Source organism: Hypomesus transpacificus, chromosome 13 (assembly GCF_021917145.1).
Source record: "Hypomesus transpacificus isolate Combined female chromosome 13, fHypTra1, whole genome shotgun sequence".
In the NCBI taxonomy this organism is placed as follows: domain Eukaryota; kingdom Metazoa; phylum Chordata; class Actinopteri; order Osmeriformes; family Osmeridae; genus Hypomesus; species Hypomesus transpacificus.
The window spans coordinates 223,510-245,366 of record NC_061072.1 but is presented as its reverse complement, the minus strand read 5'-3'; the positions used below and the strand labels follow the sequence as shown (position 1 = coordinate 245,366).

At 49.4% G+C, this 21,857-nt stretch overlaps 2 protein-coding genes across 4 annotated transcripts in view; both read left to right on the top strand.

Moving 5' to 3' along the window:
• The first annotated feature begins 632 nt into the window (after nt 1-632).
• Nucleotides 633-15,891, top strand: LOC124475386. Of its 3 annotated transcripts, none has more exons than XM_047031954.1 (13): nt 633-671; nt 1,278-1,411; nt 1,868-2,094; nt 2,230-2,580; nt 8,258-9,174; nt 9,602-9,727; nt 11,251-11,448; nt 11,640-11,777; nt 12,469-12,729; nt 14,491-14,678; nt 15,138-15,304; nt 15,481-15,621; nt 15,800-15,891. In XM_047031954.1, exons 2-12 carry the CDS (start codon nt 1,284-1,286, stop codon nt 15,570-15,572), a joined length of 2,793 nt encoding a protein of 930 aa, XP_046887910.1. In that variant the 5' UTR covers nt 633-671; nt 1,278-1,283; the 3' UTR covers nt 15,573-15,621; nt 15,800-15,891. The 3 variants fall into 3 exon arrangements, with proteins under 3 accessions (XP_046887910.1, XP_046887909.1, XP_046887911.1); XM_047031953.1 differs by having other exon boundaries at nt 658-737; XM_047031955.1 differs by lacking the exons at nt 633-671; nt 1,278-1,411; nt 1,868-2,094; nt 2,230-2,580 and adding an exon at nt 5,649-5,818.
• The window catches only part of wu:fj29h11 (protein NO VEIN), a 23,802-nt gene continuing 17,745 nt past the window's right edge, over nt 15,801-21,857 (top strand). Inside the window, exons 1-12 of the mRNA XM_047031952.1 lie at nt 15,801-15,975; nt 16,308-16,471; nt 16,778-17,002; nt 17,125-17,234; nt 17,486-17,698; nt 17,804-17,930; nt 18,051-18,249; nt 18,440-18,587; nt 19,022-19,199; nt 19,399-19,579; nt 19,708-19,834; nt 20,006-20,125. Of these exons, the coding sequence (XP_046887908.1) occupies nt 15,917-15,975; nt 16,308-16,471; nt 16,778-17,002; nt 17,125-17,234; nt 17,486-17,698; nt 17,804-17,930; nt 18,051-18,249; nt 18,440-18,587; nt 19,022-19,199; nt 19,399-19,579; nt 19,708-19,834; nt 20,006-20,125 (1,851 nt within the window). The 5' untranslated portion in view covers nt 15,801-15,916. The remainder of the gene's footprint in view (nt 15,976-16,307; nt 16,472-16,777; nt 17,003-17,124; nt 17,235-17,485; nt 17,699-17,803; nt 17,931-18,050; nt 18,250-18,439; nt 18,588-19,021; nt 19,200-19,398; nt 19,580-19,707; nt 19,835-20,005; nt 20,126-21,857) is intronic.

Here is a 21,857-nt window from a genome sequence, read left to right as displayed (position 1 = left end):
AATGTCCCTGTACTTACTGTAAGTCGCTCTGGATAAGAGCGTCTGCTAAATGACTAAATGTAAATGTCCACCATTGTGATTGTCCCAGTTTGAAAACGGGAAATTAGTCAGAAGAATTATCCTGACTATCTTCCAACCAGTTGTGTTGGTTTGTTTTCAATTGTTGGTTGGACAGCTTTTTAAAAAATTACTAAGGATGCAGTTGTTAGATATAACAAAAAATGGGGGGGGGGGGGGGGGGGATTTACAGTTTTCAAAAAGTGTCATTATACAAAGTTAATGTGTTCATGTCTATTAGTAGTTATAAAAATAAATCTGCCTCAGGTGTGTTTATTTGATCGCCTTTGAGCCCCGGTCTTTTAGGCATAGCACACATAAATGTGATATGTGATTTCAAACATGTCTATGTTTTGCTGACTCATGACATCACTGTGGAAAGTGAAAACCAAAATGAACACAATTAATTATTGAAAAACTAACCTAAGTGTCAGTCTAACACAGTTAACACTTTTTAATTGCCTCAATAAATAAAATATGTACTTCATTCAAGTGTTTTTCTTTGGTATCCGATCCACGAGGTGGCAGTCTAACTTTATATATACACCACCCTTCCTCTCCCCAGACAGTGTTCAGAAGAAGTAGACTAACTAACAGCAGAGAATAACTGTTAGGTCAGTAGCTAACAACAGTGGCTGCTTGAATGGGGGAAATGGCTCGCATTTGAGTTTCCACTGAAAGTAATGTTTATCTGATACGCGTATAGCAACAGAAGATGTGCCAGAGAATTATTTGCCAACATCTCATTTTATGCTACCAGCTGTAATATTAGTTCACTCGCTAGCTATATAGGAAGATTTTAAGATGTTAAGAATTTGCTAGCCTAGTTCAGTGAAGGATGGATGCTTGTCAAGATGCTGACAACGTTGATTAACCGTCTCATTCTAGAACACGTGTTTGCTACTGTTTTCGGTGGTTAGTTAGCTGGACTAGCTAGGATGCTAAGGCTATTTAGTTAAGACCGAGGTTCTTATTCCTGTTAACTTTACGAGCTACAACTAGTACCACTATGTTACTTCCAGGTATGATAGAACAGATAAGCAGCCCCAACAAGGATCTTATTACCCCATGAGGACTTGCAAGATCGTATGTGTTTGAGCTGGCCAGGAGAAAAAAAACTTCTCTTAGCGGTCAGTCTCATACAACAATCAATGACAAGATTATTTTACAAGATTTCATAGTCCATTGTCGCTATCTCCCCTGCTTGGTCCTGGCTGAAGGTAAGCATGGAGGAGACCAAGAGACAGCTGGTGAGACTGTGTGAGGAGCATCCAGAGGGCCTCTCTATCTGGCAGCTGCAGAAGCTCTACCTGAGCACGTACAGCAAGCCCCTGGTCCTGGCAGGTTCCACCAGGCAAGCAGCACTTCTGATCCACACTCAAGTTGTTTAAACTCCTTCCAAAAGCACATTAGTTACTGAATGTTGTCAGTACAGTCAGTTACCGAATATTACTGTATACGGATTACAGTTACTGAAAGTACTGGTTTGTACTAATTGCTGAAATCTAGTCCAGTATAAATCCATTCTCGAGTTATTTATGGCACTACTAATATTACATGTTTTAAGTCTTATAATAGTATATTTCAGTCATTAGTGGCTGACAATATTCCAGTTGTTGTTTATTTTTAAATTTTTACAGATCATCATTTTATTCCAACTGTTAATTTCTTTTAAATGGCAGTTGGCATTGACTGAAAAAGAATAATAATGAAAAAATCCTACATTCTCATTTAAAACCTTGGTTATAATTTTGGGCCTTTGAAGCCCCCAGTCGCTGCTGTTTTAATGCCGTCACCCTGTGCACCCCAGACTGTCAGTTCTGGAGGAGCATCTGAGGAAGATGTCAGAGCACCTCCACTGTTCCTCCACTGGAGGACTGACCGTGTGGCCCCTCTTGGCCCCGGAGCCCCCCGCCATCATCGTCCTCTCGTCTCCATCCTCTTCGTCATCATCATCGTCCTCACCGTCTCCGTCCCCATCAAGGGAATGTGCATCTGCCCGTGGGAAGGGCCGCCTTTCACAGACGAGCAACAGAGGTGAGGAGCCTCTGGTGGAACGACGCTTGATGCCTTTCGTCTGTCCCAATCTGCTCTCCGACTTATTTACAGCGAAGCGTCAACAAACTAAAGACCATTTTCCGCGTGTGAGTGATGTTCTTCTTCTTTCCGTAGCTTTCCCCCTGCAGAAGCTAAAGGAGGAGATGATGGCCATGCTCGCCAATGTCCCCAGTGGTGTGGAGGTGTCAAAGCTGCGCAGCCAGTACAAGCAGCTGTACGGCCGACCTTTGACCCTGGCCGAGTATGGCCTGGGCAGGCTGAAGGACCTGCTATTGGCCCTGGGGGACAGCGTGTGTGTGGAGAGACAAGAGAAGAAGAACGTGCTGAGGTTGAAGAGCCTGCCAGCGCTGGACCAATCGCAGCAGGGCTTGCTGGCAAAGAGGAGGAAAAGGGGGAGGGGCGGAGAGGAGGAAGAGAGGGGGGACCTTCAGCCATCACAGACTGTAACTGTTACTAGGACAACAGGTGAGAATGTTATTGTTGTTTAAAGTGCTGTTACCATAGTAGCCTCTTTGTTGTTGTGCAATAACCATGCTCTTGTTAGCATCTTTTGGGGCCAGTTTCATAAACTTAGTTTAAGACTAGTCATAAGGCCGTGTTCACACTTGACTTCTTTTTTTTGAAAAAAGCGCTGCCTTCAGCTCCGTTTTACATGCAACCCTATGGAAAAAGAAAAAAACGTATAAAAAAGCGCTGAGCCCGATGCCTTTTGAGTTCAATTTTCTCAACTTTTCAGAAAAGCGGTGGGTGACGTCATGCGCCTTTTTGACAGCTGACCAATCAGGACGAGGAGAGAAGTTACGAGTGTACCTTCCCTTGTAACCTACCTTAGTTACTAGGCTATGGCTAGGGCTGCCTTCAGCGCCTTTTGAGCTCCTTTTGAGAAAAGCGCTGGGTGACGTCAAGCGCCTTTCTGACGAGAATTTTGTAACCTAAACGGGAATCATATAGTCTAGCGATACATTATTATCCGTTATTTTCCGATGGTTACTTATCGACAGCTAGCTACTATATCCAAAAAAATGCATTACTTGTTTTAGCTTTGGCGTTTGAGGAGCCATAGCCATAGCCTGGTAACTAAGGTAGAAGGTTACTAAGGACTGTCAAAAAGGCGCTTGAGGTCACCCAGCGCTTATCTGAAAAGTTGAGAAAATTGAACTCAAAAAGGCGTCGGGCTCAGCGCTTTTTTAGAAGTTTTTAAAAGGCGGACGCTTTTTTACAAAAGACGGCTGCCTTTTCCCTTTTCTCACCTTGCGTTAAGTGTAGATTCACCCTCTACAACATCCGGAAGATCAGGAAATACTTGTCTGAGCACTCCACCCAGCTGCTGGTCCAAGCACTTGTCCTCTCCAAGTTGGACTACTGCAACTCGCTGCTCGCCGGTCTCCCAGCACGCGCAACCCGCCCTCTTCAGAGGATTCAGAATGCAGTGGCACGCCTGGTCTACAATCTACCCAGACGCTCCCACGTTACCCCGCTCCTAATTTCCCTCCACTGGCTACCCATCGCGGCCCGCATCAGATTCAAGACCCTGGTACTGACCTTCCGAGCAGTGAAAGGGACTGCACCCGACTACATCAAGTCTCTCCTGCAGCCTTACACTCCCACCCGCGACGGTCTTCTTCAGACAACCGCCTGATGGTCCCACTGCTCAAGACAGCCCGGTCCCAACACAAGCTTTTCTCCTGCCTGGCCCCCCTGTGGTGGAATCAATTCCCCACCTCCATCAGAGGCACAGACTGTCTCTCCACCTTCAATAGAAGGCTCAAGACACACTTGTTCCGGGAGTACAACGGTACTTAGGAATGGTTTGCTCAAGCCAATGCTAGTTTCCTCAAGGATCACAATGACTCTTGCTTAGAGACTTGTTGCTCTTGTTGGTTAGTGGTAACTGATTTAAACTGTTGTATTCGCTGCGAAATATTCTATTTTAGTTAATCTTATTTTTATTTTTACTGTTGTTTGCTTTTTCTACAGGTACACTTGCACTTAGAGATTAATGTTGTTTAATTGTAACTTGCTTAACTACATGCTCTTATGGTTCTTCCCTTTGGCACTTATTTTTGGGTTGTTCACAATGTGTGCATCTTGTTTTGGCCACCCGCAATGCTTTGGGGCTATCTCGTTGTTATTATCGACCTACGCACTTTGTAAAGCTCTCTCTTGGAAGTCGCTTTGGATAAAAGCGTCTGCTAAATGAATAAATGTAAGGACTGAGTTGCTATGCCAACGATCTGTTAGTAGGCTACGTCATTATCTTAGCATAATTTATTACTAAAGGAAATAAGTGTGTTATTTGTAACTGCAGAACATGTTGACTGGGTTCTGCTTTTCCGCTGAGTAAAATGTAATTTTATTAAACGAGTGAGTAGATCAGGGCCGGCGTTTGCGAACTAGGCAGCTGTCTAGGGCGCCATGAAGAGGGGGGCGCCGAATTCCGGGGGGGGGGGGGGGGGGGGGCAAGACAAGACAAGACGTTGTTGAAACATCTTGCCTAGGGTGGCGAAGATGCTTGCGCCGGCCCTGGAGTAGATGAAAATATAACTCACTTTATTGACGCTAGCACCAGCCGGAATCTGCGTTGGAGTTGTTGATAAATGGAATTAGCTAGCGTTGGGGATAAATTAAGACGCTTAACAACGCATAGCATATTTGTTAACAAGACAACTTTTTAAATATTGTATTCCTCCAACAGAAATAGGTTTTCATCTGGTGGTGTTGTGTGATATGCCTGAGTCTAAACGGAACTTAATGAGAATATTCAGTTTAATTTGTTATTGGTGTTGCACATGAGACGCACATGAGACACGCAGAGTTTCCTTTGTCAGAGAGTTCAAGTTCAAGTCTTTCTTTGTCAGGTACACAGAACAACACAAGGTTAGACTGGGCACTGAAATTCTAAAGACAAGACAACGCAAGCACCTGGCATAACATCACTTATAAGTACACGGAACACAATTTACATCAATGCTGAGCTTAAATAAGTGAAACTTCCTAAATATACAGATGGCAATAAATATCGACTATACTAACCCTAATACTAAAACTTCCTAAATTACAGATAACAATAGATAGTACCCTATACTAACCCTAAATGAGAGAGACCTGACCTTCCCTGTAACTACGTAGCAGAAATCTCGCCTGTGATTAGACCTCTGGGGCCTCATGTATAAACCAGAGCCTGTTTAAGGATAATCTTGATTAGAAATTCTCTGTATAAACGTTGCGTACGCACAGAAAGCTTGCGTACGCTGTTTTTCATGCACACGGTGTGACGTATAAAAATGCGCTTGACTTGAGAATGTGCGGGCCGTCATGGAAACTTTTGAGCAGACGTGAGAATGTGCGGACCATCCGCAAAGACTTTACAAAAGAAACTTTCATTACAAAATAAAGTTTACAGTTACTGTCATACGTCTAAAGTTGACTATTCAAAAAACATAAAAATAAAAGATTGATCATTAATGTGGATGATCACAATAAAATGCCAAAACCCAAAACGGGAAATGTTATAAAGGTAAGGACTTTATACTAGGGCTGGCGAAGTTAACGAGTTAATAACGCGTTAATGCAAGCTCACTTTAACGCGACGAAAAAAATAGTGCCGTCAACGCAGGTTTCTTTTTGACCCTGGGAATCACCTGTTGCCACATGAGTTCGACTACCGACGGTAGCTGAATGAAGGAGAGAGGGATTTTAGATGGTAAGTTCTATATCAAGAAGTTGCGAGCCGGCTCGGTTGACAAAACTAAGGCTGTGTACTGATGTCAGGTTGAGTTTAGTTATCACCGGAGTACTTCCAGGCTAAAGTATAGGATGCAAGCAAAGCACACAGCTAGCAGCAGCAGTGTTAGCACTAGCAGTAGCAGCAGCAGCGTTTGCTCCTGTAACAAATGGCAGACAACACTCGCAAAAGAAGCGAGCAGCTGACTGTGTTCAACAACATACAAACTGTCTTGTTCAATATTAATGTCAATCTGTGGTTGCTTAAGTATCTGAAGTATGTTTGAGTGAGATTTGAATATTATGGAGCAGGATATCGTAGTAGGCTATGAGACAACATGTCTTAAATGTATTTTATTTTCCAGAAGTCTAATTTTGTGGATGTTTACTATAGCTACAGAAGTATAGTTTGTGAGTGAATAAAACTTCACAATTTAAGTTGTGTTCCATCTGAACTTGTTAAATGGACATTATCATCCAGTTTACATTTAGTCATTTAGCAGACGCTCTTATCCAGAGCGAATCTCAGTAAGTGCAGGGACATTCCCCCCGAGGCAAGTAGGGTGGAGTGCCTTGCCCAAGGACACAACGTCATTTGGCACGGCTGGGAATCGAACCAGCGACCTTCTGATTACTACCACCTGACTCCAGTTAGGCCTATTTGAAGTTTTTAGGTACACCCTGTTAATGTTTTTTTTTTAAATAACATTTATTGGGATAACAAATTAAATAGTTTGTGATTAACTGCGATTAATCGCGATTAATCATGTAAAATAATGCAATTAATCGTGATTAATTACTTTAATCGCTTGACAGCCCTACTTTATACATGTGAATATTTCTGTGCGTAGGTACTTTTCAAGTTTTGGCCGTACGCCATCTTCTGGTATGAAAGCTACGCAATATTTTATACATGAGGCCCCTGGTCTCTACATACGGTCCCAAGTCAAGTCCAATTTTATTATCCCACTCTGGGAACATTTGGTTGTGGCCAGGTATGAAAAAAGAATCCATCATAAATACAGAATGCCAGAAAGGACAATGAGACAACACCACCGTACAATACAATACAGTGCAAGATCACTTCATGTGTCTGTCTTATCAACCGGCTTTTGCTTTTCTCTGGCTGATGTGATGATAATCCATTAGGCCACACTCAAAACCCACAACAAAACAGCTTGAGTTTCATTGTGTGAGAGTGCAGGGTGGTCCTGTAATACTCTCTGGTATGTGGCTGTTTTGGAAGTCACATGGTTTCCTAGGCAACACCTCATATGACCTCAGCTGTGGCAGATCAAGGAATCCAAAACAGAAGCTCCCTTCCTCTCTTCCCTCCTCTCTCTCTCTCTCTCTCTCTCTCTCTCTCTCTCCTCTCCCCCCCCCTCCCCTCTCTCTTTCCTGACCAGCCCTGTGCAACCCTTTCAGTTTCGTTTAGTCTGTTTCAGTGAAGCAGATAGACTGCATTTCCGTCCGGTTGTCCACACCCATCCTTTTGCAAACTGTGAAGCAATACAGACTAACCCTATAAAGATAAACCCTGCTGCTGTACAGAAGAGATACGACTTCCTCACTGTTGGATCAAGTACGGGTGACGTCACAAAAAGGGGAAGGGAGCGTTTCAGTGAAAATGAGACTCAGCCGATCAGCTGTGTGCGTGTGTGACTCGCGTCTTACACTTTCGTTTCTCCTGTGGAGGCGTGCGATTGGTGCACATAAAAAGGTGGGAGGGATTAAGAAGATGAAATTGGGGGTAACAACAAAACCAAGAACAACAAGGGAGAAGCGTACTTGCATTATCTTCAGTTATTCCATATTTTTGGTAAGACAAGTATATCGAATGTTTTTTGAATTCAGATTTGCTCAAAAGCATGTAAGTTTAAAAGAGTATTTGCATTTTAAGCTTTAAAGCTTAAATTGGGGCACTTGTACAACTATCTTACTACTCCTAGCTTTTTTTGTTAGGATTTTGATTTAGGGATAGTAGGCTATTTGTTAGTATTTGTTGAATCATCTGGACCTTTTTTATGGAGGACTGAGGAGAAGACAGTTTGGATATCAAGAGTTTTATTTATCAAGGACAGAGGCTGAATTAAGAGGAACAGGTTGGTAATGCAGTGGGGTTAGGCAGAGTGTATTCCTTTTCATCTGGATCAATGTGTGGATGAGAAACTAGAAAAACCAATGACACGTTCTCAGGAAACAGGAAAAAGGGGCCAAAGGTGTTTCGGTTTGCCGTCTCCTTGGCTTGACATTTATTATGACACACAAACTGCACCCAGTGTAATAGCAGGGGTTTGGCTTGAGATTGGTCCTGCCCTACCTGTTATGAATACCTCAGGGAGTGTCTCTGCTGTTTGCTCAAGACTCCCAGTCTGCCTTGACACTGACATATCTTCCCTGCTCTGCCTCTCCCCTCCAGCTCTGTCTCCGGCGATGGAGAAGGAGAGAGATCTGAGGGATCTCCTGGACCTGTTGGAGCAGAGCCCCGAGGGGATCCCGCTCAAGGTCCTGGCCGTGGCCTTTGGGCAGAGGTACCGTCGGAACCTGACCCTGTCCAGGATAGGCTACAGCTCCATGGCCGCCCTGGTGGACGCCCTGGGGGACCAGGTCCTGGTGAGGGGCCAGCAGGTCTTCCACAAGACCCACCGTCCCCCGGGGACCAGCCTGGCCCCCACCCCCCCAAGGTCGGGCTCTCCGGCCGGGCTGGACCCGCCGTGGTCCCTCTTCTCCTTCGGAGCGGGGCCAGGGAGGGTGAAGTCGACCACTCCCCCCTGCTCCAGACCCTCCTCCAGGTCCGGCCCCCCTCCTCCGCCCTCTTTCTGTCACTATGGCCCCCCCAGCAATGCAGGGGGCTCCCCCCAGCCTGCCCGAACATGTTCTGGTCCATCCCTCTATGGTAGCGCACCTGTCAGCTTGCAGTTTGGCACCCAGCCTCCCGTCAAGCTGCCGCAGCCCTCAGCCCAAGCCCCATCCCCAGCCCCCTGTCCTTCACCTCAGCCTCCACAGCCCGCTCCCCCGACACCCAAACAGTCCTTCCCGGCGTCTGACTTCCCCGCCCTGGAGAGGGATGTGGGGCCGGCCCGATCCCAGGAGAAGAGGCAGAGGAGTGGGACGCGGAGCGCAGGAAAGGCCCAGGTCTTCACGGCGGCCTACCATGCCCAGCTCAGGCAGGTCCATGGGGCCAACGTCAGGGCGGCCGAGGCTCTCGGTGAGGAAGAGGGGGACGGGAAGAGGAGGAGGAGGAGGACGAATCTGGACGCAGACACGGTCAACAGCCTGGTGGGGGACGTGGTTCGAGACTTGGCTGCTGAGGGGGAACTGGTCACTCAGGACGGGGTGAGGAACTGGCAGGGGAGACGGGGAGATCCACAGACGTTAGACCCTGTGAAATACTACCCATGTGTCTTTGTTTGTTTCTGAATGTTTGTAGAGCCAATACATTCACCAGTCTGTCAGTGTCTGCCTGCCTGTAGGCTTGTTCGTCTGTCTGTCTCTGCCTGTATGCTTATTTGCCTGTCTGTCTGTGTATATGTCTGTCTCTATGCCTACCTGTTTGCTTGTTCGTCTGTCTGTATGCTTGTTCACCTCTCTGTCTCTCTGCCTACCTGTATGCTTGTTCACCTCTAAGTCTCTCTGCCTACCTGTATGCTTGTTCACCTCTCTGTCTCTCTGGGCTCATGCGTTATCAGGAGTGCTAGCTACTTCGTCCTGTTCTCCGGTATGTGTGCTGTGCGCGGCGTGGCTAAGCCCTTCCTGGTTGCAGGTGGTGACGCGGGTGTGTCAGCTGATGCAGGTGTCCTCACTGGAGGCCGGAGGGATCACGCGCTGGCAGCTGCCCGCGCTGAAGGAGCTGCAGCGCAGCATCAGAGAGGTCAACATGTTCATACAGGTACAGGTGCTCTCTCTCTCTCACACAGACACACACAGGGGCGGACTGGCCATCGGGGATACCGGGGGAATCCCCGGTGGGCCGACAGGGTTGGGATGGTCCAAAATACCGGCCCACTCCCATTACCAACTGACCCTCTGACATCGCCAGCATCTCATATTATTTCACATGTCATAGCTTGAATGCGCATACATTGCTGTAAGTAAGTAAGACTTTATTTATGTAGCACTTTTCATACAAGAATTGCAGCTCAAAGTGCTTTACATAAAATCAACAAAAACAATAAAAGTGTTGATCGAACTAGCTGCACTCTATCTGCGGTCTCTCGAATCCGTCTTAGATCCGAGCTGCCACTTGCAGTTTCTAATACACAAACATGACAAGGGGGTAGACAGGACGGGAAGAAATGTTCAGCATAACGTGAGGAGAGAGAGGAGAAAAAAAGGCAACCCCCAGACTATGCTCCTAGAGGAGTACAGTGTGGGAACAGGCAAAAAACACCTCCGCATTAAGCACATCAATTGTACAACATATCAGAACCACATGACTTGCAACGGGGAGGGGGGGAGGGGTATGGACAAGCAGCATCTGGACCTGCAGCCATACTAGGCGCTGGTCACAGACCCGCCAGCCACACCGGGGGAACAAGCAGGCGAAGGCGTTGGATGGGGGAAGGGGTGTGTAGGAGTGTGCCTGGGTTGGCGCCTTCGCCTAGGCCACGATCAGTCAGAATCGGTTCGCAGATAGTATTGCCATGGAGATATCCTTGGTCATGACGCAAGACAGAGACGCAATCCACAAGTGAAAGTTAATGTATGAGTAGGCCTGGGTTGTCACCATCGCCTAGGCCACAATTAGACACTTCTCAGTTCGCAGATTGTATTGCCATGGAGACAGCCTTAATCAGGTCCCAGACAGAGACAACAATCCTCAGGTGTCTGTTGGAAGGGGGGTAGGGAATGCAGAAGAAGTCTCGCTGCAGCGCTCTTCAGGGGAGTTGTTGTTCCAGCAACGGCCTTAGCCAAGGCCTGTGCTGGTTAGGGTGCCGAAAGCAGATAAGATTGGGGTTGTTTGTATAAGACACAAGACACAGTATAAGACACAAGACACAGGACTAGACAATACGATAGAAGCCAAGCAGGGAAGGTCAGGGGAGGAGAGGGAGAAAATGCGACCACCTTCGTCGAGAGCCAAAGGAAAAAGTAAGACCATTTGTAGACAGAAACACTGACTGACATTTATACTGCTCCTTGCGATCTGTATTCACACTCATGGTAAAATGTTGTGACATGTTGTGAAAATGTTCTGACATGTCTTTTCAAATGTGTTCTTACGGACTTCGGAAGTTCAACGTAAGAAATCAAACATATATGATGTAATTTCTTTGTTATCTATTTATTTGTTTTTCTTTGTAAAATACACGCGTGGAAAGTGACTGACCGGTGTGTCGGTGTCAAGTCACCGATCAGTGTTTGTGTGTAAAGTCACTGATCAGTGTTTGCACACGCGTCTGTTTCTGCCAGTCCCTGGAGGCGGCGTCGTCGGTCTGCACGCTGTACGAGGTGGGCGGGGCCCTGGCCAGCCTGAAGGACAAGCGCCGCTACGAGGAGCTCAACCTGGGCCCACTCTGCAAGCTGCCCCTCATCCACCGCATGTTCAAGATCGACTGCAACACCCGCGACGACGACATCGTCCCCATAGAGACGGTGGACATCCTGAGGGTAGGGGGAGGGGGGGAGTCTGAGGGCTGTTTGGCCTTTGCATAGGGAACTCATCTTGCTGTGTAAAGCCGGGGGGGGGGGGGTGTAGTTCACAGAAACAGGGTAGCGAGGTGTCTCCACAGGTCTGCACATCTGCGTCACTGTATATACACATGTATACGTTGTTGATGTGGATCTGGATCTGTCTGCAGAGCCTGCGAGAGTTTCGGAGGAAGAATCACAGCCAGGTGGACCCGGCAGCCTTCATGAAGCACATGGCCGATCAGTACGATTCCGACTCCCCCTACAAACTGGGCATCAGGATATGTAGCATGGGGCTGCCCATATCGGTAAGACCGATGCAGTACATATAGACATCTCTAGTCATGCTGTAGACGGACACACGTAGACAGCTCTAGTCATGCTGTAGACGGACACGCGTAGACGGCTCTAGTCATGCTGTAGACGGACATACTGTACGTAGACGGCTCTAGTCATACTGTAGACAGACATACATAGACAGCTCTAGTCTTGCTGTAGACAGACATACTGTACGTAGACGGCTCAAGTCATACTGTAGACAGACATATGAGACAGCTCTAGTCTTGCTGTAGACAGACAAACGTAGACAGCTCTAGTCATGCTGTAGACAGACAAACGTAGACAGCTCTAGTCATGCTGTAGACAGACATACTGTACGTAGACGGCTCTAGTCATGCTGTAGACAGACAGACGTAGACAGCTCTAGTCATGCTGTAGACAGACATATGTAGACAGCTCTAGTCATGCTGTAGACAGACATACTGTACGTAAACGGCTCTAGTCATGCTGTAGACAGAAATGCGTAGACAGCTCTAGTCATGCTGTGGACATGCTAAAGAAACTGGATGATAATAGACTGGTCATAGACCTGCTAGAGAGTGTTGTCTTTATGGACCTGTTAGAGAAACCTTTTATAGGCCTACTGTAGAGTCGGGTCATTATAATGGATAACATCAAGACCTGTCTGTGTCTGTGTGTGTGCTTGTGCGTGCGGTGCAGACGTTGAGCAAGGTGCAGATCCTGGAGCAGAGCCTGTTGGAGAAGGCCCGTCAGACCGTGCTGCTGGAGCTGCAGGAGGAGTTGATGCAGCGCACCAGGAAGCTGAAGAAGAACCTCCTGGACACGGCCGACGCCCTCCACTCCTCCTCCTCGCTGGGCACCTCCGAGCTCAGGCGGAAGTACGCCGCCATGACGGCGGCGGAAGCTGTGATGGAAGTGTTGAAAAGCGCGGCGACCGTCTGCAGGCCGCCCACGGCCCAGGTGAGAAACCCAGGGGCTTTATGGGGGGGGGGGGGGGGGGGGGGGGGGGGGGGGGGGGGGGGGGGGGGGACCTTTTGATCTGATCTGATCTGCAGTTAAATGCTGTAACCACTGAGCTATACCCCCGACCCCCAAAGAGCCCTGCGTGGCTGGCTAACTGACCGGCTGGCTGAGTGACCGATCACTCGATCCATCATTTGATTGATGGATTGATTGATAAGTGGATTGCGTAACCCTGACACATTTTGAGGGAGAGAGGAAGGAGAGAGGGAGGGAGGAGAGAGAGGAGAGAGAGAGGGAGGAGAGAGAGGAAGGAGAGAGGGAGGGAGGAGAGAGAGGAGAGAGAGAGGGAGGAGAGAGAGGGAGGAGAGAGAGAAGGAGGAGAGAGAGAGAGAGGGAGGAGAGAGAGAGAGAGACAGGGAGGAGAGAGAGAGAGAGGGAGGAGAGAGGGAGGAGAGAGGGAGGAGAGAGGGAAGAGAGAGAGAGGAGAGAGGGAGGAGAGAGAGAGAGACAGACCTCAGCAGTTGACAAGCTCATTGTTCCACTGCTTTGGTGGGAGGTCCTCCTGCTCTCTCTCATTAACTTCCTGTCTGCAGGAAGGCCTCAGAGAGCCGGCCAGAGGGACGTCCACATGTCTGGGGATTTGTCACGCTGTCTCCGCGCTCGCAAGCTCCCGTTAACGGGGTGGTACCGAGATGAGAGCGGGGGAGGGGGGGATAATTCTTATAATCCCCACCCTTTCTGGAACGATATGAGAGGGGCAGACGGGTGCGAACAAGGGATCACACCAATCCTCCTCTTCTCTGCTCCTCTTTTAGCTCATTAACAAAATGTCACCCGTTTCTAATCTCCCTAATCCCTGTCTCAGGCCCTGAGAAAAGGTCATAAATGAACTGCTGTTCTTAGTTCCAGTTAGCATGAGCCTTCATGGCGTCGTCGTTTTGTACACTTAGCAGACGGACACAGAATCTGTGTGCTCGTCAGTGTTTGTCGAGTGAGATTGTCTGAGCTCACTTGAGCTCAAGTTTAGGACTAGCCTGACAGCCTGGGGCGGAGGTACCCCATCGCCATGGAGCCTGTCCCATGGACATTCACCATAGACCCCGTCGCCATGGTGGGGCCTGTTTCCACTTGCAGACAGTCAGGAGAAGCACACCTGACTGGGCACTGATCCGTTCTCGTTCCTCCTTCCAGAAAGATTCCTAACTGACCTTCCTGAAACCGTTTCTTCATTGTTATCATTTTAATTTTGGAGCTCGCGTTTTTGGAACGCACAAAGAAGACTATTATACTATGAATACTTTATAATATATGAATGCCATTGTTGAATAGGGGGTCTGCCCCTTTAAGAAAAAGGACTGCGGTAGCTGTTAACTAGAATTAGTGACGGTTATTTTTTATTAGAGCCCGCAATAAGCCGGAAAAGTTGCTAAATTTAAGTTATTTAGGATAAGTAGAATTGTGTGCGTCCACCGAAATAACCACACACGCATACACACACACACACACACACACACACACATATACCCATACTAAATAATCATCTGAGGGGATTAATTAAAATCCCAGCTCCAATCCTGTCTTTGAATAAATAAATAATACATTTTTGGGGATACAACCGTTTGATCACTGAAACCCTGCATTATATCACGGAGTTCTGACCGGACTCCCCACAGTTTTGACCTAAGCCAACCAACAGGTATTTAAAAAAAATGTTCATCCATACTAGAGATTATACGACTATTACCTCTTCCTGCATAGCACATCCTGAAGTTCCTGGCTGAGATGTCACGTGACCCGGTGGCGCCAGCGTTGTTCCAGCTGGCCATCTGCGGGGCTTCGCTGGCCACGCCCCCAGGCCTGGCGCCCAGAGCTGACCCCGCCCCCAAGCGGAAGGCGGAAGAAGCGCAGAGCCGGGACGTGTCCAGCGGCCCCCCCCCCCAGCGAAGGTACACTCCCCATCACAACATCCGACCCGGAAACACAGACCACAGCTCTGCCGCCGACGGACATTTTCAGTCAAATCCCTTTATTGTCACTCAACCATAGTGACAGTATGACCAGTGCCACAGTGTTTGAAATACTTTTCCTCAGACTAGGTTGTATCTGCGTCTAGTGGGATAGTTAGATACTGTAGTTTGATACAGTACAATGTGTTATGGCTGCAAAGTGTGAGGTATCAGTATTCATGCCAATGATTATTAACAAGGCCGTGGTTGTGCTTGTGTTAAGAATGTATCAACTGAATTAACAAAGTAAATGTAATTCATTCATGATATCATAGTTGTATCAATTCCATAAAATCAGGTGCTCTTATCCAAATAAATGCATGGGGGGGCGAGATTTGAACCTGCAACCTCTTGACCCGCAGTCACATTTTGTCTGACCTTCGTGGTGTTGTCGTCCAGCCAAGGTGAAACAGCTCCTCAGAGACGGTCTCTCCTGCCAGGCCTCCAGCCTCACCCTGGCCCAGCTGGCCTCCCTGGAGACCCAGCTCACCGCACACTTCCAGGTCGCCCACTTCTCCTGGCTGCAGCAGGGCACCTTCCTGGAGTTCCTGGTCAAGCAGATCCAGGTGGGGGGGCGCTCGCTGCAACAAGGGGGGCGGGGGGGGTTGTGTTACTGTGGGGGGGGGGGTTGGTTTCCCTTCTGGTTGTAGAGTGTGTGCGCGCGTGTGTGTGTGTGTTTTTCGACATGTATATTTTTGCATGGAACTGTGTGTTCATACGTTTTGTGTGTGTGTGTGTGCAGGTGCTGCAGGACACGGTAGGGGGCGCTGTGAGCCTGGGCAGCAGCAGCGATCAGGGCTGTGGCTTCAGACCCAGCCGACAGGACGTGTTTGAGTTCATCAGACAGTGCAGCACTGTCACCGCTGTCACCCACCCAGACGGGGTAAGACACACACACACATTCTGGACGGAAAAAAAACACACACACACGCATGCGTATTCCGACACACTCCCAATACACTCTTTCACTCACTTATACGCACACGTTGAAAAAAACACCCCCTCCCACACACACACACACACACACATGACGATCCATCTCTTGTGCCCTTGCCTCCCAGCTCTCCCACATAGAGAGTGCCCTGAGGGCTCACTATGGGGTTCAGGACAGTGGTGATCTGGGGCTGGGCTCGCTGCTCTCCCTGGTGGGTCTGTTCCAGAGGCAGCAGGGTCTGGGCATGGCCGGAGGCCTCAGCCTGGTCTGCTACCAGGCGGCCCTGTTCTCCAACGAGCCCAGGTGAGCCCCCTCCTCCACCTGCAGACCACCCCGGGAGGAGGGTCTCCCCTCGCCACACTCCAGCCTTCCCACGTGGACGAGTGAAATTTAGGGGGCCCTTTTTGTTATTATTTTTGTCATTTATTTATTTAACTGTATTGTGTTTTTTTTTTTTTTGAGATCATGCAGTTGTCATCCAATCATTTGTAAATTGTCATCAAAATTCTTAAAATGCATACAAAGTGACAATTGACATATAGGTCATACAGTAGTCATATATGTATTTTTCTCGCGCTCTGTCGTTTTTCTTTTTCCTCTTTCTCTATCTCTCTCCCCCTCTCTCCACCACTCAGGGGAGAGGTGGTGGTGGGTCGTCTGGGGGAGGTGTCCCAGGCCCAGGCCCTGGCTAGCCTGCTGAGCTGCCCCCTGCTGGAGGATCTGGGCCAGTGGAGCCTCTGGGAGCTGGTCTTCCGGCCTCTCCACGGCCCACTCAGCGACTTCATCGACAAGCACGCAGGTAGCCAGGGATCTGGGTTCGCCACAGACGCCGAATGGCCATTTTGAACGATCGTTCGGGGTTTTTCAACATTTTGAATGATTAATTTCCTTCATAATGTATGTAAAGGTTTACAGTTGACATACAAGGAGATATTTACTGTTTCCCTTGATGTAAAATGAGCAAATTACTGAATCTGCACGGCTGTTTTAGAGGATAACCGGATGCAGGAGACAGTGAGGTAACAGGAAGTAGGAGGCCGAGGTAACAGGAAGTTGTCCGAGCCCACTTCTGAAGGTGACGCCTGTTGTGTTTGTGTCTCTGTAGCGAACACAGACCTGGCAGCCCTGGAGGTGACCCCAGGCTCACTGCTCAGGGTCACGACCTCTACAGGGGACAAATTCTTCTCCCAGGCCGCCATGACCCTTGACCCCGTGGGCACAGCTGGACACCTGGTGTCCATGGTGGTGGCTGATGGAATCAGGAACGCCCCCACGGCTCTCCTGGCCAATCACATGGAGAGCTCTCTCGCTGCGGCTGTGGCACGAGTCGGTAAGACCGTGTGTGTGTGTCAGAGAGGACAAAAAGGATTCTGGGTCACGAGTTTCAAGTCCAGACCCTCTTGTAGCCAAGTCGTTACTGACCAGTAGACTGGGTGTGATTGTGACCCACAGACGTGAGCCTCTCTGAGGAGGATGACGCCTGCTTCGGTACCGTGACCCGCTTCCTGCTGGACTGTCTGGTCCGTATCCCCATCAGAACCTGCCAAGCCCTGTTGCAGCAGGTACCACACCACAGGAACCACACCAAAACATGGATCTGTTCATTAAGTTGTCTTTCAATTCAAATAGTTATAGATATAGATTAGATGTATTTATTTGTATCCGACCATACCCCTTTGCTGCTTGTCTTTCCCTGCCTTTCCTGTCACACTTCCTGTCACACTGTCCAATAAAAAATTACAACCCCCCCCCCCCCCCCCCCCCCCCCCCCCCCAAATAAAAACATAAGCCAGTCCTGCGGGTCTCTCCCCAGGTGTTCCTGGAGCCTCTGTCTCGGGTCCTGGGCCAGGCCAAGTCTAAAAGCGTCCTGCTGCGTTCGGCCCGGTCCGATCCGCGCTGCCTCAACCGCCTGCATCATCTGGGCATCGTCCTGGGCATCACGGAGTGGGCGAGAGACTACCAGGACAAGCTCACCGCTCCCCAGAGCCCGTCCCGCCCGGACACAGTAACAGAGGACCTTCGGGAGGTGAGTGGACATGGTGCTTTATGCTGTTTTAAAGCAACGGTCCTGTCATGTTTACAAAAGGCCTGACTGTCAATCGCCCTGAGTGACGGCCTCTGGTCTTCCTAGGGAACCCCAGTGCAGTCTGGGAGCTTTAGTCCGACACCTCCCGATACCAAAGAGGAAGAGGTTGCCCCAGAGGCTCCAGTGGACTACAGTGCTAACTCCTCCCACCCCGAACAGAACCAGGATGAAGGTGAGGGAGTGTGCCAGAGCATCATGGGAAATGAAGTTCCGTCAAGGGGTGTAGATCCCCATCTTAAGTTTGACACTCATCGAGTTTGTCTTTCTTTGTCTCCTCTCTGGGATCTCTCAGCCGAAGAGGAAGAGTCGTACGAGCTCACCTCGGTGCCTAACGGCCACGCGCATGACGTTAAGCACACTCCTGGAGACATGGAGGAACATACACTGGACGCAGAGACGCCATTGGCTGAGAATGAAGGGACCGAAGGATCTAGTAGCCAATCAGACACGGATACAGTTAACTACCAGAAGGCCGTTATTGATGACATCAGGTTGGTCTTCTTCTCTAGTTAAGTAGCTGGCTTGTTTTCCTCACAGTTATAAAAACCAGTTTTGACGTTTTAAACAATTTAAAATACTGTAAATGGAGAACAGGCTGTGAATTTAGGCTGTAAAGATGCTGAGTAGTGTCACACATGTGGCTGTCTTCCTGTTTGCTGCGCCCGGTTTCCTGTCACACAGAAAGAGTGAGTTTGGCATCGGGGTGGAGCTGAACGCGGAGGGGCAGAGGCTGATGATGGTGCACCAGGAGAGGCTAGGCCGCAGCCTGGACAGGCTGTCCACCGAGCTGTACAGCAAGGACACACACTTCGTGCTGGAGCTCATCCAGGTGGCTTCACTCGAATGTTGCTCTCTCTCTCTCTCTCTCTCTCTCTGTCTCTCTCTTCCTCTCGCTCGCTCTCTGTCTTTTTGTCTGCGGACCTCTTTCGGGCTGTCTCTTTCTGTTATGCGTCTCTCCGTTTTATCTCCTCCCCTCTCGTCTCGCTCCCTCTTCTCTCTTCATCTCCCTTATCTCCCTGTCACCTTCCTCTTTACTTCCATCACTTTCTATTACCATCCTTCTCCATCGGTCTGTCTTTATTTCTCATCTCTCCCCCCTTTCTCTCTCTCTCTCTCTCTCTCCCCCCCCCCCCCCCCCCCCCCCCTCTGTCCCTGTATCCGCAAGTCATCCATCAACGTCGTTATGATCGTGCACCCCGAGGTGAACACACTTATTACTGCGTGCGTGTAATGCTGTGGGCTCCACCTGCTTCCCTCCCCCAGAACGCTGACGACAACAGCTACCAGCCTCAGGGGGGCGCTGTGGCGGCCCTGGCCTTCCTGGTGGACCGGGCCTGCATCACGGTGCTCAACAACGAGACGGGCTTCCAGGAGAAGAACGTCCGGGCCATCTGTGACGTGGGCCGCAGCACCAAGGGCAAACACAAACACGGATACATCGGTAACCTGCTGTGTGTGTGTTATGGATACATTGGTAACCTGCCCTGTGTGTGTGTGTTACAGAAAAATTGGTAACCTGCTCTCTCTGTGTGTGTGTGTGTGTGTGTGTGTGTGTTACGAGTACATTGGTAACCTCCTTGCTCTCCTGGCTTTCTGTAAACACTGAGAGGACACGTTGATCCTGGTTTATCGCCTCCCAGGCCAGAAGGGCATCGGCTTCAAGTCTGTGTTCAAGGTGTCCGACCGGCCCGAGATCCATTCCAACGGGTTCCACCTGCGCTTTGACAAGACCAGTGGCCCCATGGGATACATCCTGCCCCAGTGGGTGGAGGACCAATCACCCTTGGACCCACCCCTGGCGGGCCCCCTGGCCCAGCACAGGTGAACTAGGGGGGGGTGCTTCGTAATCATAATAAACTAGAAAATCTTCTGTATCTCCAGAAGATTCCTCCGACACGTTTAACATGCTTTCCAGGGTCACAGAACGTGTGTGTGTGTGTCGTCCTCAGCTGGACCACTAAGATCTTACTGCCCCTGCGTCCAGAGAACCAGCAGACCAGGACGCTGTTCCACGACATCCACCCCTCCCTGCTCCTCTTCCTGCACCGCCTGCGCTCCATCGTCATCCTCAACCCGGTAGGAAACCGCCGCGTGCAGACACGCGCATGCATACACACACACGTGAACACGCACGTTCGCCACGTGGTGCCGACCTCTGAGGACCTTCATCGCCATTTACGCTCCTCTCTCTCTCTCCCTTTCCTCTTTCCGGGTCTTTCTCTCTCCCGTCGCTCTCTCCTTGTTCAGAGTGAGAAGCGAGTGGTGACCATGACTCGTCGAGACCTGAGCCACAACATTCTAGAGGTGGAACACTCGGACGGAACGGAGCGCTGGCTGGTCGTGAAGCGCACGCTCCATCCCACAAAGGTAGCGCACACACACACACACATCAGCTCTCCCCCCTCTCCTCGCCGGTCTCCTAGTCTGGTGTTCAGCCTGACAGACAGAGCAAGTCTCCTCACCTCCAGTACTACAAGTGGGTTTGTGTTACATAAGACTTCCTCTGTCTAGTCTACACACCCAAGCTCCACCGCCTGTCCTCTCTCTCCTCCCCCCTCTCTCTCTCTCTGCATGTCTCTGTGTCTCTCTCCCTGTCTCTCTCTCTCTCTCTCAGTTCTCCTTCGCTTTCCTACCAGCTTGTTGCTTTGTCAGCTCACTCATTAGCAAGGTGGGAATTAATAGCTTTGGCTTGATGAAACTTCTCTTTCTCACACACACACACACACACACACACACAGCTGTCTGATTAAACCGCCTTCTCAAGGCTTTCTCTCTCTCACCCTCTCTCTCTCTCACCCTCTCCCTGTCCTATTTCTCCTCCGTCTCTCTTTTCCCTCTCGCCCCCCCCCCCCCCCTACCCAGGGGAACAGCCTGCCAGCAGCCTGCAGTGCAGTTGCGTAACACTAGAGAGGGATCAGAGAGAGGGGGGGGGGGGGGGAGACTCAGATATCAGACGCTTCCTCAAAGAGCTCTCCCTGATTTGAATGGCCCACCAGCTGGGTCTGGAGTCTGGGAGATGAAACATCTCCCATCTCCTGCTCTCTGTCACTGCAGCTCTGCTGGCACAGATGGAGACGAAGGCCTGCCTTGTTCCCCTGCTACCACCAACTGGATGGAATGTCAGTTTGATGGGTTTCGGGTTCCGAATGCGATTGATTGAGTCAGCGAGGAGTAGGCCACTTATATTACGATGTGACGATTCGCTAGCTCAGTCACCAAATACGTTCCTCGGTTGCAGGACAGCAAAATGAGACGCTGAGACGGACAACTGGCAGAAAGACTTTGTTGTATTTTTGGTTGAAGGAAGCCAGAAAACTAGTAGGCACACTGCCGCACTAGGATATCAACGAGGTGAAATAAACACTGTTCACGTCAAAACCAAAGTTAGAACATCAATGGGAGAATTTACAGGCGGTCCCTCAACCGCCGTCTGCACGAGTATTCTCTGGCTCCACTCTGTGCTTCCCTCCCTTCTTCACCTAATCGGGACTTTTTTAAAGACAGCACAATCAAGTTCATGCATTTCACCTGGTTATTCAATCATCTAATTTATTTCCCAGGAGAGGGCGCCCACGGAGCCAGCATTCCACCTGACCCCTCACAACGAGGTCTAGGTTTTGTCCATTCTGTGGAGGAGGGAGGGAGGAAGAAAGGAGGGAAAAAAGGAGGGAGAGAGGGAGTCATTCTGTTGCCACGGTTTCTGAACTGGACCACTGATATCAGAGTAGTGTTGGTGATGTCTGTGTCATGTAGAGCCCGGGGGTTTATCGGCGGGCTGATACTATCGGACGATACAACGTCGTGTTTAGAACGCCACAAACCCTACAACCAGCTGATCCAGACAGAGTCGGGCAGAGTGTTAGGGAAATCTGTTTATGTTTTGTTACGTGTTTCTGGATATATTTTTTGGTTTGTTTTTATATATATCGGCCGATATATCGGAATATTGGATTTTTTTATCACCAAATATTTCTATTGGTATCAGCCTTAAAAATCCTTTATTGGTCGGGCTCTAGTGTCGTGTGTGTGTGTGATGTTTGTGATGTGTGTAATGTTTGTGTGAGGAGTGTGTGATCTGTGTGTGTTGTGTTGGTGTCTC

Bases quoted from the DNA above. Each gene is read 5' to 3' on its own strand.
- LOC124475386 (XM_047031954.1), top strand. From the start codon at position 1,284: ATGGAGGAGACCAAGAGACAGCTGGTGAGACTGTGTGAGGAGCATCCA. The intron at 9,728-11,250 runs GTACAGGTGCTC...TGTTTCTGCCAG, and splicing joins AGGTCAACATGTTCATACAG to TCCCTGGAGGCGGCGTCGTC. The intron at 11,778-12,468 runs GTAAGACCGATG...CGTGCGGTGCAG, and splicing joins GCATGGGGCTGCCCATATCG to ACGTTGAGCAAGGTGCAGAT.